Source organism: Poeciliopsis prolifica, unplaced genomic scaffold (assembly GCF_027474105.1).
Source record: "Poeciliopsis prolifica strain line A6 unplaced genomic scaffold, Auburn_PproV2 SCAFFOLD005, whole genome shotgun sequence".
Classification (NCBI taxonomy): Eukaryota; Metazoa; Chordata; class Actinopteri; order Cyprinodontiformes; family Poeciliidae; genus Poeciliopsis; species Poeciliopsis prolifica.
Window position 1 is genome coordinate 5,704,969 of NW_026562380.1, and position 18,760 is coordinate 5,723,728.

At 38.2% G+C, this 18,760-nt stretch overlaps 1 protein-coding gene across 1 annotated transcript in view; it reads left to right on the forward strand.

Annotated features, from left to right (window-relative positions):
• Positions 1–18,507, forward strand: part of mcu (mitochondrial calcium uniporter) — a 59,183-nt gene extending 40,676 nt beyond the window's left edge. The window contains exons 3-9 of the mRNA XM_055029602.1: positions 7,284–7,347; positions 9,602–9,772; positions 10,615–10,719; positions 10,801–10,961; positions 12,525–12,728; positions 13,269–13,385; positions 14,253–18,507. Coding sequence (XP_054885577.1) covers positions 7,284–7,347; positions 9,602–9,772; positions 10,615–10,719; positions 10,801–10,961; positions 12,525–12,728; positions 13,269–13,385; positions 14,253–14,333 — 903 coding nt within the window. The 3' untranslated portion in view covers positions 14,334–18,507. The remainder of the gene's footprint in view (positions 1–7,283; positions 7,348–9,601; positions 9,773–10,614; positions 10,720–10,800; positions 10,962–12,524; positions 12,729–13,268; positions 13,386–14,252) is intronic.
• Positions 18,508–18,760: the final 253 nt, after the last annotated feature.

Here is an 18,760-nt window from a genome sequence, read left to right on the forward strand (position 1 = left end):
GAGATTTCTCTTGTTACATAAGCTCATCACCGCCGAGGCACTAGAAACAGCGCCGTGTATGTTGCTGTTTTTTCTTTTTTTTTCTCAAAATCCTGAGTGGCTATCTTCTCTCTGTGTGTGTGTGTTCATTTCTCTGTATTTAGGAGAAAATGGAGAAAATGTGTGTGAGTGTACAGATAACTGAGTCTCAGAGTGCACACAGGTGTGCTTTTTGAGTTTTAAAGAGAAAGCACATGTTTTGGAAAAGAAGAGGAACCATATCGAGTAATAAAATTTCAAATTTATTAGTTGTAAGCATTACAAATAATTGCGTCAATAATACTTTAAAAATGTATCACAATTTGGCAAAATACAGATTTTTAAAAAGGATACTGAATGACAAAACACCTTCAGCTCTACTGGTGCTGATGACATCACAGGAGGCACAAAAATCAAGCTGATTATCTGGCATTGAGAATTGTTTCTACTATTGTTTCTAGTTGCATTTAAGATCCAAATAATTCAGCCTTGGATTTTGTAGCCAGTGTTTAACTCCAGTGACTGCTGGATCATCGACCTGAAATGCCTAGTAATGACGATCGTCTTGAGAACTTCACCTATCAATAATCCTTTACACTTTTTCATTTGATTGATTTTTATAAATTTTTTCCACTCGGATATTATTTAGATCTTTCATGATGAAATCTCTCCATTCCAGGTTGTACTGTGCTTATACGCACCCTTGAGATTAGATTTTGGTTTCTTCCATTTTCAAATGTGGAAAAGATGAGATGCAGAATTTACTGGATTTATTTTTACATTAATCTATAGTTGAATAGTTGAATCTTTTTGGCTGACTCACTACATAAAAATTCACAAATATTCAAAAATAAAAATCATAGCTTATTCATACAGCTCTGAAAAAATAAAGCAAACTAAGGACCTCAACAACAGTTCTCTAGATACTCATATCAAGATTTGCATAATAACATGAACTTATTATGAACTAAAAAAGAAGAGGTTTAAATGTGTTGCAGTCAGCAGTCTCTGAGTATGCTATAAAAGAATTGTAAAGCCAGAAAGACAAGAAGCCAAAAGCTTGGACCTCTTAGTGAGTTAATGAAAGAGTTTCCCATGGCTCCGAGTAAGACAGTTGACTCAGTGCATTTTCTATTTAATAGGTCATAAACCTCCTTTGTTGTCCCTAATGAAGCACAAAAGTCCACAAAGTGTAGTCAGTAGGGCCTCAGCTGACGACGCTGATACTCTTCGTGTTTTATTTATTAGTTTACGTTATGTCAGAAAGCTGGTCCTTCTGAAACGTTTCCTTCCCTTGTTGAGTCACTTTGTGACATTTATTCTTCTGGTGTAACTAATTACTTCATGATTGAAGTAAGTAGTGCTTGGTAATAATTTTGAAGCTTACAATTATTTGTAAGCTTCATCCAAATATTTGGATGTAGTTTATCACAGTTTATCATCATTATTTTCTATTTACTATTTAAAATTCTGTCACACAAGAGATTTAAAAGCAGTGGAAGATTTTTTTCAGTGCTTTGTAACCAGGTGGTGTTAGCTAACCCAACGAGCATCCTTTACTGATCAACTAGCAACACAAGGAATTTAAAAATTTTTTACTTCAACATAGAATACTTTAACAACAATGCAGGTTATCAAGCTAAAATCAGTCTTCTTAATAAAAAAGCCAACATTTTATAGCTTAGACTCATAGAGTAACTTGATTCTTTGCGGGTGAAAGTCATAGTATTTTAAAAACATGATGTAGAAATGCATCCACGCCTTTCTATGGTGGTAGAGGAGATGATGAATCTTCTCTGATGAAGAGATTCATCATCTCCTCTGATGAATGTTCTCCTAACTTTCAACTGTCTTCAGATGTATGATGATATATTTGACATACATTTTATTTTTTATGCAAATTGTTCTTTATAGTTGTTTCCTAGCAACAGCTCAGGGCAGTATTACCACACAGATGAAGGGATATGTTTTGTTCAGAGACGGCCTCCTTTCTGCCACTCGGCCTCAAGGGCACCATGAAGTGGGAGTCACGTCAGCAACATTATTTCTCAATATTGGTGTCTGTTCAGCACTCACCCAGATGCAACTTATAAGCGCTGCTTGGCACCTATTATTTAGTTGGAGTTAAAAGGATAGATGTGGGGAAGAGGCTTTGAAACTGCAGTCATTATGTGTTGGGATCCCAGCATAGAAGCAAAGCTGGAACAATGAAAGGTCAGTGCTGTCTTGACTCGTCAGCCAGCATTAGGTTTAACATGAAATATCATCTCATATCAACCCAGCTGAATTATTATTTAAAACAAATAGTAATGGACAATACTACTGAGAATGTTGCATTAATATAGTCAGAAAATATTTTTGTTTTTTCTTTCTAAATCATTACAATGAGAAGAAGAAGTGATGGTATTAACTCACAATATTTATACTGTGTATATTAATTAAGCATTTCTGTGCTTTTTTTTTCTTTGCAAGACAAGAGTACCTATCTAGAGACGTTAAATTAGCATTCCTGTTTGTCCATGGTTTAAACATGAGTTGATAGGGAGGCTATTGTCTCTGGAAGAGACAAAAAAACATCCTAATAATCCATCCTAAATCATTAGGATGAAAAGTAAATGCGTGTTCGTCTGAATAATTCAGAAAAGGCTTTCAAAAAATATCTACTGGTCCAAATTCACCCACATAGTTAGTGCTATAAATAAAATGTTTAAAACAACTAAAAGTGTGACAAACAAGGCAGCATGAGTTTATCTTATCGCACACAGTGAATACAAGGAACATGAATAAATCTTCAAAGCTCAATGTTGAAGATGTACTTCAAAGATGGGCATCTTGACATTGCCATATTTTCTCAACAACAATCAGATATGTGATACAGAGGGTTTCATCTATATTTATAGCATGCTGAATAATTGTATTCTGCTTAAAATTTAATTTTCTAATACTTTATTACTGCAACTAAAAACTAGACTTGATTCATATTTTTGCACATCTTTTAAACATGCTTTTGAATTATTCAAAATTATTCTGAATTATTTGGCACAAGTTGAATAATCTCTGTGAAGAGCCTTTTTTTAAAATTCGCCCTAAAACTGCATTATGTGCAATGTTCAATATTGCACATCTGATATCCTTAAAAGCAGCTGAAAACATTAAAGATATAAGAAATAAACTGCAATACAAAGCAGCTACAGTCTGCTGTTGGAAAAAGCTTCACTTCCCATTCAAAGAGCTTCTTCACTCCAGCATTCAAGTGCTTTGGCTCACCTTGACCTGTAGACTTAGCATCCACACCAACAAATCCACTCAGGAAAAACTGCACCAGAGGTAAAGTTATAACTTTGAGGTTGGTGTCTTGAGTGCGAGATTGTTGACAGCCAGGCTGACCTAAGTCTCAACCCTCAAAGATACAACAGCAGCAGATATTTATTATTGAGTTTTCTAATTTTGGTGCTATGTCATTCACTAATTTATAAAGAACCAAAAATATTTTAAAGTCTATTCTCTGAGTTACATGGAATAGACTCAGTCGCCCCAGTTTTCAACTGGGGCGATGTGTCCTGTATTGTGCTAATATTGTCTAATCAAAGCCTAGACTTGACTTTGCATCCTTTCAGTGCAAATCTATGGCATATGAAAGCATCATATAAATAACCCAGTTTCATTAATTTTTCTCAAATGTGCTGCTAACAGTTTTTTGTTGTTTTGAGTACGACCGTGCCGGAGGAGGAGGAGGAAACTAATAAATCTTGCATATATCCCCACATGCATAATCTCAACTGAAATGAGAACAAGAATGTGATTATGTTGCTGCAAATTCACTCGACAAATGGAAACGGTTACACATACAGTAGGGGACGTCTTGTAAACACACAGAGCTGCAGCTCTTTCTCTCTGTAAGACTGCGTGTCAGCAGCGTTCGTCCAGCTGTCTGCAGCATAATAGCACTCGGTGGTGTATGAAAAGGGGATTGATTCTCGCTGCAGAGCGCTGTCATGTCTGTGATTCGTCTCGAGCTAACACAAGAGCCGTTTTGATCACCATCTTCTTTCTGTTTCTGAAGCACAATATGATGGACTTGCTGTTGATTTCATACAGTAGTTTATTATAAATTGAGGAAAGCGCTCCGATGTAAGCGAGAGCCTGGGTGAAGCGCAATGCAGATGAGATATGATGGAGGAGCAGTAAAGGGAACATCAGGATTCAGTGCGAGTTAGTCTGGGATGCGGGGAAGGGAGGGTGAATTCGATGGGGTAACCCCCCCTTTGAAAGGCGAGGGATTCCTTTGCTGCAGTGATCAGCAGCCTCCCTCTCTTTTTCCCTCCAGATCCTCATTCCCCTCTCTTCTATTTCACAAAGCAGAGTCACGTTTCAGAGAGGAGGGACTATGTGCTGCAGGGTACAGTATGAGCAGCACATGGTTAGAAATGTAAGCCCACTCATGACTCGCACCTCTCTACTCCATCCACCATTTATCTTCACACTTTCCTCCTCCTGTCCTTCCTCGCCTCTTTCTTTTCTCCAGCTCATCCGTCCATCGCCTCCACTGAAGGCTGCTTCTTTGTTTCGCCACCGAACGCTCAGCAGTGAGAGATTGATTCCAAGGCTGCTGTGCTGTTGATTGCTGCCTCACTGTTAAATATTTCAGGCTGCGTTTCAGTGACTGCGTGTCTGGGGAAGGGGTGAGGTCCTGCTCAGCCGCTCCCCAACCACAACTGACAAACAGCCCGGCGAACAGACGGGCGGGCACACAAGTGTGCTTCTGCGCCAGCTGCGCTCGCGCACTGCACAGACACCCAGCCGGGCCGCATTTGCGTACGGTTTTCATGTTTCTGTGGCGAGTCAGGGCTGCGTGGGAGGTTTGACTGTGAAATCTTCAAACTGGAGAAGCTAATGAATGAGAAAGGCAGAGCTGGACATTTCTTTGCAGATGGTGCAGTTATTCCAGACTGGCCAAAAGCAATTTCTCAGCATGTCATTCGATCAGCAGCCTAATCACTGTTTGGGCTCCACTTGGTGCCGTGGGATGGCAATGGGTATTCTCATTTACAATACCAACACACAGAGCTGCTGTGGTGTGCTGGCAATTGCTTTCACGAATGTGGAGTTTTCTTTACTCTTTTCAAAAGGGAGAATAAAAACTGGACAGTACTGATGTGTTGAATGAGTGACGGTTTGACAGCAGTTAAACTTTTGTAATGTAAGACTCACCTGTAATTTAGTGACTGATCAGTGCTGGCTGATTCGTATTGTTTCTAAATGAAAATGAACTTGTTTTCTATGCATTATTTGATGTCTGAAAGCACTGTGTCTTTTTTGTTGTTTTGACCATTTCTCATTTTCTGAAAATAAAAACAAAATATTTGTTTGGTTTTTCAGAGACATGTCAGTAGTTCACAGAATAAAATAACAATGTTCATTTTACTCAAACATATACCCATAGAAATTAAAATCAAAGAAACTGATTATTTTTAAGTGGTTTCCTAATTTTTTCTAGAAGTGTATTGTGAAGTGCTTCTTTTTTACTTTTGTGAAAATGCGATATAAATTATAAATGTCTCTAGAAAACTAACTCCATAAATGTTTGAAATCTTAAAAATGAACAAAAACCCTCATATTTCCATGTCTATATATCTTCAAGAAGATTATTAACATTAAAATAATTCTGAATAAAGTTATTTAAAGGAAAAACACTGAAGAAAAATGAGTTTCAATGTAGCAGAGAGGCTACTTTATCTTGCAAACTAACAGTGAGGTCACATTTTACAAAAAAACGGATTTAGAAATCCATTTTTTAGCAATGAAATCATTTTGGATCTTCAAAGTTCTATGCTTCGTAGGACTCAGAGATGTCTGTGTAATTCCCGCCGTGCAGCGAAACAGGAAAGATGCCTTGGAGCGTAAACAGTTTGTGGATTGGCTGCGTGTTTCGGCTTGATGCTGGGTTTACCGGTTATCCCACTGCAGGATCTCTCCCCGACTGCTGTTTGCTGTAAGAGCTCGCACACAAATACGCCGCTCTGCTCCGAGATATTTTTACTCTTTGTGGTCGTAAAGGTGAAGCCCTGAGAGCCCTAAATGTCTGCTGCTGTGGTTCACCTCCACGAGAGACTGCATGTCTTTTGTAAATCTAATATTAAAACACAATTAGCCTGCTGTTGCAGACGCTGTATCACACACTGAGTGAGGTAGAGATGGATATCTGCTTGAAAACATTGCCTTAAAGATGTGCTTTGACTTGCTTAAATGGCAGGTTAACAAACAGTGCTAATCAGAAAGAGCAGTTTGACAGGGAGGTTTTGCTTCCCGGAGGTCTTTTGCTTCTTTGATTTTATTGCGAGACACTTTTGTGCCGTAATTTTTAGAAATTAGGAGTCGTGACAGTCGCATCGTTTCACACCTAACCTTGTGACGAGCTGCTTTTAATTTAAAACATCTGCAGCATCGTTTGTGAGGGAGATCACATCAGGTTGTGCACAAAAAACAACAGGGACTTTCTCACAATCCCCTCCTGTTTTCGTTTTTCTCTCCAATTTGCAACAATAATTCAGAATTCATGACTTGTTATTAAGGCTGCATTTTAGTGGCTTTGCTTTCTGTTTTTTTTTTTTCCAAGTGGTTAATTCTACTGGAGTAATTGCATGAGATGCCAGGAGCTTAGCTGTATTTTATTTTAATTATGCATGACTTTGTACATTATTTGTGTGAAAATGAAGCTGCAGATGTGTCCATTAATCTTCCTCCTTACTTGGGTGGGGCTCGAGTTTGCACAAACTGGATACTGTTTTGTAAAATAAAACCAGAGAGACGGATTGTTAGAGTAATATATTAACTGAATTTATGCAGTTTGGAATTTAATTCAGTCAGTCTAATATATGTATGTACTAGGTATAGAAAAACAGAGTAGAGAAGGGGAAGTATTTTCTGAAGGTTGTTCCTTCTGTCCATCTAATCATTTACTTTTTCATTCTTTCACCCATTCCTCCCAATTTATCCCTCCATCCCAGGGGTCAGAAACCTTTTCCATTCAAAGAGCCATTTTTGACTCCGCTGCTACAAAATAAAACTCATTTCGAGCCACAAAAGAGATTTTTAAATAGCTTAAATATTAAAGCTAACAAATTAAGCTACAGCATGTGAAGTGAAAAGTGGAAAATAAATAGTGGCCACATCGTCCAGCAAAATATTTGGTTACTCACAGGATCAGCGTGACAGATGAGACACCATTGTGTTAAAAATGTTCTGTCTCTCTCTCCTGTCTGCAGGTTTGGAAGAGCGCCCCCTCATGGCCTGGGCAGAGACTGTTTTGTTCCTCCGCTGCTCCACAGGGTAAGCCCTCCTTTGAGCCACATCATGATGTTCCCTTTAAGCCAAAACTCCCAACTAATTTCCTGTCCTTCCCATTCCAAGACAAAAGAGAAGTGGACCAAAGCAAAGTTATGCTATAATCAGACTGCAGAGGCTCATTTGGAGTTAGCAGTCGGTGGATTATTAATGTGAATTTTGCTCTCAGGAATCACCTTGTTGGTTGGCAGAAAGAAAGAAAGAGGTAGCAGCACTGCAGAACAGGAGGATTTGATTTTAAATAGGGCTTAAATAGCTGGGGGATTGGTGCAGAGACAAGCACAAGATTCCCCCCACACTTCAAACGGTGAATCTGTGATGGAAGGATAAAGGAGGACAAAAGGGAATGGGTGCAAGCGAAGAGCAACCCATCTATTCCCCTGCAATAAAGTGAAATGAAATGTCTACGTCTGTTCCTTTGAGCGCCTGTTCAAAAGAGAGAATCCCCCAGAAGGCAGCTGCCAGCTGATGATCCTTCACCTCGGTGTGGAACTGAGCACAGAAAGTGCTGATTCACTGCAGCAGTCTGGACCGTCTCCTCACCGGGCTCTGCCTTGATTCATGGATCTGTCATTGGAGACCATTCAGTATGATAATGGTACAAGCTGCGCTGGCTCTTTATAACCACAGTTTGGTTATGGACCAATAGAGTTGTGTTATAGAGATAATTACTATGCAAGAAGGAGCTTCTGGGGAGCTGTTTGGACAAAATTAACCGTTCTTACAGCAGTGTTTAAAAACGGCATGTGCGGATAAAGCTAACAGCACAAAGAATAAAAGTAATTGAACTTGAAATTAGTGTTTTGGGGCTGTTTGTCTTTTTTGTCTTCCTTTTGGGGTTTTTTGCTGCTGTGAGAATCTGTTGGGAACGACGGCGCTGCGATGCGTACCTCAATGGCATTTTGATCGTCACAAGAGCCTCATCTAGAGATAGAAACAGACCTTTCTGTGGGAATAAAAACCAAGTCCAGTTGGCGTCAAGATCTTGACTGCAACTCTTTCCTTTCATTAGTGAAGGCTTTATTTTTACAAATCAGCAGTACCTCCATGTGGCTTATTTTATGTAGATTCAGCTTTACTAGAAAGTTACATACCAAATGTTTCTGTAGGACCAAATGTAACTGAAATGCAATATTAGCAAAAAGGTTATTTCAGTAATTCAGTTTTCAATACACGTTGCTACACAACCTTTAGATTATTTCCTTTAATTCCATTAAAATCCATAGAGAAAGCCCTTTGTGAACTTTTTTAAATATTTATTTTCTTGATTAGAAATTCAGTGTTTATTGGTCCTAATCTTAAAATTTTCTACTGCTGTTTCTATTTGCTATCAGCCGTAATTACCAAAATGAAAAGAAACGGAGGCTTGAAGCGTTTAATGAATCTCCATTCAAGATTTGCTTGTTTAACTGAGTAACGAAGATAAATTGACTTTTAAATGAGCTTGTAATTTATTGAGATCAGCATGAAAATTACAAATTGCTTTTACATCAATCACTATTATTGATAGTCCGATTCTATTAGAGTCAAAAGTAAATTTCTAGTTCTACTACAAACATGTGACATGCAATTTCCTTTTTATGTTTTAGGCAGATGAGGCATTTTTCTCTCTGGTGCCAAATGCTGCTATGTTTGGTGTAACGCTGTGATCATGCAACTAACAAAAGCAGATCACCAAACCATACTCTAATTATCTTACTGAATATTTTGTTTTGTCTAATTTTTATAATACATATCTTAAAACATTTGCAATAAGACTAATCAACAAAATGTTTGAAGTGAAAGATTTTTTTTCACTTATAACAAGACACTTTTCCCATATTATAAGTAAAAAAAATCTGTCAGTGGAACTAGAAATTTAAAAGAAATCTATATTAAGGAATTATTGACAAAAAACAACCTCCTAAATCTTGCTGAAAAGTTACTTGGAAGTTAGTTTTGCCTTATTTCAAGCAACAAAACTAGAAACTAGACAGAGATTTTGTGCTTTTCCAGGGTGCAGATTGTGTTTAATCGTTTTATATATAAATTAAAATCTCTTTTTTCTAACCTCTAATTAATGTTTTTAATGTTCTTACTGTACTTTAAGTCAATTTTTTAAAATAAACTTTTAGGACTTGGATCAAGCCTGATTCCTAAGGGTCATTTTTTATAGTAAATTCTTTGGTAAATTTTCTCACCGGTCCTATGAGTATATGTGGTGTTTCTCTAACCTGTCTTCCTTGTTACGCTCTCTCAGAGGTGACGGTGGTGTATCAGAATGGTCTGCCTGTGATCTCGGTCAGTTTGCCGTCCAGGCGGGAGCGCTGCCAGTTCACCCTGAAGCCTCTGAGTGACTGCGTGGGCGTTTTCCTGCAGCAGCTGCAGGCGGAGGACAGAGGCATCGACCGTGTGGCCATTTACTCCATGGGTAAGAACCACTGCTGTCAATCAGTTGAGAAATTAATCATTAATCACACCACAACTCTGGGATTAATCAAGAGTACGTAATTACTGTGCTTAACTTTGAAAAGTTGAAATGTAAGAATCTACATTTTTAAAATATTTAAAAAAAATGTTTCATTGTCTCAAACCAAACATCTCAGCTTTCCAGGTTTTCATATCCAGGAAGGTTTGAAAGAAGCCATTTTGTTTCAGACAAAGTCTATAAATGATAACTAGAGATTTTGAAAATAAATTTGCTTAATCGAGATATGGCAATTAAAAAACAACATTGTTTTGGGTCCAAAGTTTTGCCACTATGATGCAGTTTGACCTTATCAAAACTGCTTTATTTTTGCAAAACTGCAATGGAAACTTTTTTTTTGTGGTGGGGGGCATTCCACAAGTCACATGATCAACAACCAGATGTTACTACCATGAAGATAACTACAGGAAGTTGGTTGAGAGTGATGGCATGTTTTTAATGATGTATCATGTGAACAAACTTATTCATGTGTGATCTTAAATGAGATTTTTATTTAATGGAAACACAGAACATTGACAAAGTGTTGTGTATATTTGTAATAGAAACAAAGTTGTTGACACCCCAAGTAAGAACACACTGGATTATGTAAACTGGAGCATCCTATTTATATTGGATTCTTTCAAAACAAAGAGATACATTTATTGTTTATTTGTATTAAAAATTCATATCAGACATCCAAATGCTACATATTTCACTCTCTCAGTCAGACTCAACAGACCTGAGTTTCCAGAGTGGGGAGGCTTACAGAAGCTGTTTCTTTCACTATTTTGTCCTTTTTTTTCTAGAGGGAGCAAGGATCGCCTCCTCCACTGGCATAGACATCCTGCTGATGGACGACTTTAAGCTCGTCATCAATGACAGCGTTCATATTGTGCAACCACCACGGAGAGGTTCGAACCAAGAGAGAGAGAAGGATCGCGTTGAGTCTTTGGATCATGGCTGAACTCGTGTTTATGTATTTGTTTGAGCAGAGATCCTGCCCCATGAGGAGGCCGAGAGGCTAAATGACGTCAAGTTTCTGGTGCAGCAGCTCTACACCACACTGCGCATCGAGGAGCACCAGCTCAGCAAAGAGCGGGAGCTGATTGGACGACTGGAGGACCTCAACTCTCAGCTGCGCCCCCTAGAGAAGGTTCATTAAAAGCTTTTTGACTGTTAGTGTTAGAGAGCCCAGAAAACGCTCCGAGTTATGGAAAGGTCAGTTTTATGCCGTTAATCTATGGAGATGAGGGAGCTGAGTTAAGCTGGGCTTGTTGTCGACTTCCTCATTCATTATAATGAGATAATTAATTTGTGTGACCGAAACAAAACAGCTAATCTCATTATAATTAAGCCTTAATCCGGTACATACATTTCAAAAGAGCAGTTGCATGATGTAATATTTTTCATTGAAACTCCTTAATGGGATTGTTTGAATTATTGCAGTCCTGCCAAAAAAATATTTTTTGATATATATACAAACCTGGAAAAAATAATAAGAGCCAACTGCACTGAACCCCATTAAAAAGCTCATGGTTGTTCCACCAAATATTGATTTCTGAGTTAAAACATCAGTATTGTTGTTTCTAAATAAATATGATTTTTTTTTTTTTTTTTTTGCATTATTTGAGGTCTGAAAGCACTGCATCTGAACATTTCTCATTTTCTGCCAATATTGTACTAAATTTTTGCTCGGAATCTTTGAGACATGTTGTCAGTAGTCGTAGAATAAAAGAATAATGTTTGTTTTACTCAAACATATACCTGTAAACAGTAAAATCAGAGAAACTGATCATTTTAAGTGGACTCTTTATTTTTTCCAGAGTTGCAGCAAAAAAGCAGCAATTTAAAGCAAATAAAGCTGACTCTTTAAGTGTTTCACAAAGCTACGAACTATTGGAACAATCTACTTTATATACAAAGAGAGAAATTAATAAAAATAAGAAAACTGTTAGAGTAAAATGCCTATAATGCAACAATATGATAAATGATTAATTACTAACTAAAATTATTTAGCGGCTTTCAAGTCATAGCAACTACCATAAGTCCTTTACCTTTTGTCACATTCATCAAGCTGCACACACAGTTGCATGTCGGGTCGCGTCTTGTGATTAAGTGCCTTTCCCATGAGTCCATCAAGCCCACAAGTTACAGAGTACAAGATGATTCTGCTCTCCACTGAGAGACAGATGCCCTGTAATTATCACCTAAATGTCAGTAAGAAAGCAGAAATGGACCCTTGAATCCCAGAGACCACTATATATTTTAATAGTTAAAACACCAAATATACCTGAATATACATTAATACACACAATGGAAATCATTTTAGCATCACCACAGATGTTAATGTCTGCAGTTTATCAGCTTTCCAAGCTGCATTTCCTATCAAATATTGTAGGCTCTACAATTTTATAACAATTTTCTGCAATTAGCCAAGACTCCACTGTATATCTCTAAAATATTTTTAAAATGCCTAATTAGTCAGAAATTTAATAAGCTCAGAGTCTCTTGCAGCAGTACATCCTAACAGTATTTTGTCTGTCAGCTTTACCAATCAGTGTGTGTGCAGCTTTTTGTGGTGCTCAGAATTACTTTTTAAGTTGTTTTTTTTTTGTTGTTTCATCACTCATTTGAAGCCTCCAGTCCAACTCGTAAACTGAGTGACTGACCTCTCAGAAAGTCTGGCTGTGCACTTCATGCTGCTCTGTTTGTGCAGGTGAGAGAGGAACTGAGCAAGAAGGCGGCGCGCCGCACCACCTGGGTGCTGTGGGGCGGCATGGCGTACATGGCGACGCAGTTTGGCATCCTGGCCAGGCTGACCTGGTGGGAATACTCCTGGGATATCATGGAGCCCGTCACCTACTTCATCACTTATGGCACTGCGATGGCAATGTATGCCTACTTTGTGCTTACACGCCAGGTAAGACTGGAGATTATAGTAAGAAGGTGAATTAAGCAATGCATCTTAAAGTGACAAAAGTAGTGCACCCAGTTTAGTGAATGATTTGTTGCATCAAATCAGATCTTATCTAATTTATTCAACTTGGCTAATTAAAGCAAACATTTTGAAAGAACATCTTGTTTTCAATGTGTTGATAATACATTTGTTCAATCGAGGCCCCAACATTTTGGAAAGCAGATGCCTTTCTTTAAATTCAGCAGACGTGCAAAGTCTTTTTTTAATTCTAGGATCAACAGTAAATAATAACTTTATTTGCTTGATTTTATTTTAATTTTGGAACACTTTTGACTTGATGATTTTGACCCAGATGACAAAAAGTTTGGACACCCCTGCCATAGAAATCTGTTTTCACTTCTCATAAATTTCCTCGTATTTGTAGCTCCAAGGACACAGAGTCTGTGTGATCCGTCCCAGGGAAGCACAGCGGAGCCTGGAGGACATCTGATAAACTGGTTCTTATTACAAAATACTCCATCTTTGTCTCCCTTTAACCTGCAGGAGTATGTTTATCCTGACGCTAGAGATAGACAGTATCTGCTGTTCTTCCACAAGGGGGTGAAGAGGACACGCTTCGACATCGAGAAGTACAACAAGCTGAAGGATGACATCGCTGAGGTACGGGGATTTAGCCTTTTGCTGAAAATCTTGATCGATTTGTTTTTGCTGTCAAGCAGACTCTGAATTAGACAGAGTTTTATTTTGACTGTAAGCAGATGTAAGGGGTGTAAATATAGGTCCTGCATTTGCAGTGCAAAGTAGTTACAACAGTTACTATGTTATCTGCTAAAGTCTGGAATGAGATTTCTGTATTTCCCAGCCCTTTTAAAGTTGAGAAAAACTTTAATCCCCATTCTGTTGCTTAGGTGTTGTCTTTCCTATTTTGCTTATTTTCTTCCTGCTCTCCTTCCTAGACTCTTTTGGTTTTGCAGGTTTTCTACGGAAACCCTATTGGGTCTTTCATCTCCTAATTTAAATCAGTTGCTACAGCATCAGACACTACAAACATTATATCTCGTGATATAATGTGTTTTCCAATTTATTACATTGAAAATCCCTAAAACCAAGTCTTGTTTGTGCCACACAATATACAAAATCTCATCACTGATTTCATTGCCTGCTTATATCACATACTAAAGGATCTTTTTAAGAAGTTGTGTAACTGTCTTGCTCTTTGTATGTATGTAAATGTTCTCCTCTCTAAATTTTTAAGTGTTTTAGTACTTTCAGGCTTAAAATTGCAAATGAGGAATTGTTCCCAATATTTTTCTTGGTGAAATAAAGGTTTAACTAACTAGTTTTAGATTAATATACTTAATAAATTTTTCAGTTCTGCAATTGGAGTTTTAAATTTCAGAATGGAAATTTACAAATCCAATTTCCAAAGATGATGAAAATTGGATGCTCACAGATTATGTTTTTGCCCGGTTAAATTAATAATTGTCATATATTTTTGTATTTTTCCTCTTCCTCCTCTCTGTCCAGGTGGAGCTGGACCTGAAGCGCCTCAGGGATCCGCTCCAGCTCCAGCTCCCGATTCAGCAGCTGCCCAGCGACAAAAATTGATGGCAAGCGTGACTCCCCTCCTCTCTGATCTCCTGGAATCGACCCTCTTTCTTCCTCTTCCCCCCCTCTGGTGTGTGATAAGCCCCTCTCTACCCCCTCCTATCCTCCTTTCCTTCTTTACCTGTCCCTTTGTTTGTTGTGGAAGGTTTTTTTTTTTTCTTTCCTGGCTAAAATCTATAGTTGGAATTCGAGAATGCCTCAAACTGAAGACTTCTCACAGCTGACGGATGAAGAGGAAGACGAAGATGGTGAAGATTATCAAAGCAAATTGGATTAGCCTCAAACTCTGGAGGGGCAACCTGCCGGTAAACCACAGGGATGAATGTGAATTCACTTGCTTGTAAGCACTCTGAGATAGGGAACATGGCAAGGAGAAGCCTTTGTTGAGTCAGTGTGTGTTGAAGAAGGATCACCAAACGCGACGGTAAACACACGCGCACGTGCGTTTTTCCTCCCGGCCTGTGCAGGCTCCAGAGACAAGTTTACAGGAAGTTCTGACTGCAGTCGCACCATCATGGAGACTCTAGTTTCCCTGCGTCCGAACTCTGCCGCCTCCCCTCCCTCTCCTTTGAGCCGCGCCTCCTCCAGGTGACGGGCAGCTTCCCTTCGTCAGGAGCATCTGTATCTCTGCAGGAAGCAGGAACGCCTTGTTTTCTCTTCCTGTTGATGTCCTGTAAGCGGCTTGGCATCCGCAAGTCAGAGAGTCCTACCGACAACAACATCACTGTGTGTTCTTTTATTCCAAAAGAAAAAAAAAAAAAAGTTAATATTTTGGCACTTTTTATTTTAAAAGCCATAGTATATTTGTTATGACAAAAATATGGGTATATATGTATACAATCAAACAAATGACCAGAGGCTAGTCTTTTTTCCCCCCTTTGCTTTCCAGTGGGTGGAGGAGCTCTCTGACAAACATGAAAAAAAAAGAAGTCATTGGTACCCCTTAAAAAGACTCCACTAACAACAGCATTACACTGTATTCAAGAAATACCTTGTACTAATAGCTTTGTACATTTTCATGACAAGTGCACAATATATATGTGGCGTTCATTTTCAAGAGAAGAGCTCCTGTGCATGGTCTCTGAGAGGGAGGAAGCAACTCTGAAGCCAGATCAGGGTGAATAATGGCTTTAATTACAAAATAAATGTATTTCTCAGCAATGTGAATAATGCTGTGCTTTACCTCTTTAACCAACCATTGCTGCAGAGTGTTGTGCAATATCTCCAATGAAGTTAAAAAAATAAATAAATAAAAACTTGCCCTTATGTTGGAGTATAACCTAATTCGATTCATGCAAAAAAAAATAAAAAATTCATTCTGAGATGATACGGAATAAAGTCAGAGTTTTCTCCTCCCACTGCTGCTGTAATGGCCTCCCCCCCCTGCTCTCAGTGACAAGGCAGGGTAGACTGCATGCTGTGGTATGGCCTCAGTAGAAACTTGTGAACGTGTAGGAGCATAATAGCAATTTTGTACTTAATTGGGCACCTTCTTTTCGTGCATCCTTTTGACGTCCATCAGCATCTCCAGGAAGTTTTGCAACACATTGTTAATTCAAATCATATCTTGATTTTTCTTTAGGCGTGGGCCGGTATGAGATTCTCGCTGCAGAAAAACATCAGACAAATGCTGTGACTTTACTGTGTTGGGCTGAACTTTAAACCAAAAAAAAAAAACATATTGAATGACCTAATCTTGTTGATTTCTGAAAATACTGCACATTTTTGCTACTCTGTTCTGTTTATCATGTTAACAGGGATGCACCAATCATGCTTTTCCTGACAGATGTTGATTTTTATTTATTATATTTGACTTAACACTGACTTTAATCGAAAAGGTTAGTTTTTGATTCAACAAGAAAAATAAGGAGTTACAAGATTATCACCATCTAAGCATATGTGACTATCCTTTTATCAAATATTTTATTAACTCAAAAAGAAATTCCTCCTCGCTGACACACACAAATTTATTACTGCTTTAGGTTTCATAACTATTTCCAGAAAGCCAAATTTGTCTTTTGTTTCAGCCAGCTGAGTGGGGGTGTGCAGCATTGGGTTAGTATACGCTCCATAACAACTGGAAAAGCAAAATATTACTCAAAAAAAAAAAAAAAGAACAATATGACAATTTTATCACCATTGAAATGGTAACTTTTAAAACTCTTGGTACCAGTAGCCGGCCCATGCCTAAAGCTTTTTTGCGAATGTTTACTCCATTAACTCCTTTCAGAGCGGCAGAGTTTCTGTTCAGGGTCCGGTTGTCGGCCCCAGCAGGGCGGCTCGGCATTTTGTTCCCTTCGCCATTTTATCCCTTCATACTTTCAGTCGTTTGGTACCATCCGCCATTGGACGGGGCCCTTTTGGACGTTTCTTACCTGCTCATGTTCTACTGGTTGTCTGACTCCAATAACTGATATCTACCAGCAGATGGCTGATCAGCGTTATCTTGCTTTGATTGGGAGTCAAACTCTGATCTTTTCCATATGAGTCAAATGGTTCAAAATGGGATCAGAACCTAAACGAGGGAAAATATGGTGTAATTAGAAGTTTTCACAAAATATATAACATTATCTGTGAGATTTGACTGTTATATGCGCGTTTATCTCTATAATTTATGTAAATACTTTGTGAAGTGATAAAAAAAATTTTTTTTTTTTGGCATGAAGAAATGGCTTGAGTAACTCTTCATAGGAATATTGGATGCGAATTGACAAAAGTACAAAGTGAGCCCACTAGTGGTCCAACCCCCCCCCCCCCTCCTTTTTTTTTTAATCATGTCATTTTGCTCCAAAGACGAAGCCAGTTGTTTCTGACTTTGAGCTGCTGTCACTCGGCCTGTGCAGTGGGGAGGCGCCGTCCCTCAACATCCTCCTGCATGGAGTTCAGGACCATCCTGAGCTCGAGTCCTGCTGGGGAGCGGATCTTTCATATTAAATTGCATGCTTTGGGCTCCAAATTAGCCTTGCAAATTTAAAGACAGAATAGGGCCTTATCTGGTGCATTGTGTGTGTTGTTTGTGTGTGTTATTGCTTAGAGAAATTGTGCCTTTTGGATAATAAATGACGTAATCTGTATTGAGATCTTAGAGTTAAACGTACAGCAGTGGCAGGCTGAATCAGACAAAGAAAGGCAGAAACGGGTTTGTTTGGGAAGTGGAAATACATTTTAAAATGTTTAAATGGTGCAAAAATGTAAGGTTTCTGCATCTGTGATTCTTTTGTTGCTTGTCAGTACAAGTAAGAGTTGATGTTTTCTGAATATATATCTGTTTTCACACACAATACACTCAGATCCTGAAATAGCGGGCTGTTTGTGGTTTGGTTCCTCCCCTCTGCTGTTTCTCTGTCCGTAATCACTTTCTCTGTTTTTGTATTTTTTTTTTGTTCAAATTGTACCATCCACCGTTTACTGCCTTTTGTTTGTCTTTATTTTTTTCTAAACAAACTATATCAAATATAGGGAAACTTATGCTAAAGAGGGTGTTGCATGAATGTATGTTTACATGGAAACTTATCTAAAAAATAAAAAAAAAGATGATTTATTCAAATACGTGCAAAAATAATTTAAAGAACGTCGTTTGTAGAGATTCCTAGTTGTAAAAAGGGACAGCAGGCGGTGCTGCGTCTTTAAAGTCCAGCCTGCCAGACGTCATCCAAGTCCCAGCCAACCAACTGCTTAAATCCAGTCCATTTTTATCTTGTGTATTCCCAGTATCCTGGTCCTGACTGTGTGTCCTCGTTCTCCAATAAGTAAAAAATCCCAACAACGAAGGCCTGAGAGCCTCTGTGCTAAAGGAGAGACGACAGGTACATGCTTTAAAATCATTTGGGAACACCTCCATCTTTTCTTTTCACCCATCCTCACCTTTGTTTTCTCCAAAGTATCATTATATCTACATTTTTTTGATGTGCGTTAAGCTTCAGATTTTTGTGATTGATTTTTATTTGGACATGTTAAAGATTGAAGCAGAACATAGGATTGAATGGATCATGCATTTCATTCGGACCTATTCTACTCTGTTGTTTTTCTTTGCTTCAGTTGACATGATGCTGTAATGTTGGCAAAACAAAAAATAAAGAATGAAAGACAATGTAAAATCCTGTATCATTTATGAAATATGTATAAAAGAGAAATGTAATTCAATTATCAATAAAATCCTTATCCAGGTTTTGGAGCTGATGGTCCCAGTGAGAGTCTCTGTTTTTATTGTGCAGCTGATGTTTATAGAAATCCATGATTTCCTCTGGTTTTTATTAGCACCTGGTTTTACTGGAAGACATCTGTAAATTGAACACAAGCAAAATTAAGACAGATAAATCCTCGTAATATTTGGTTAACTAAGTTAGCTAATGAACAATAAGTATATTTAATTCATTACATAAACACAAAATTCTATATTTTGGAAAACTTTGAGATGGTCGATGTTG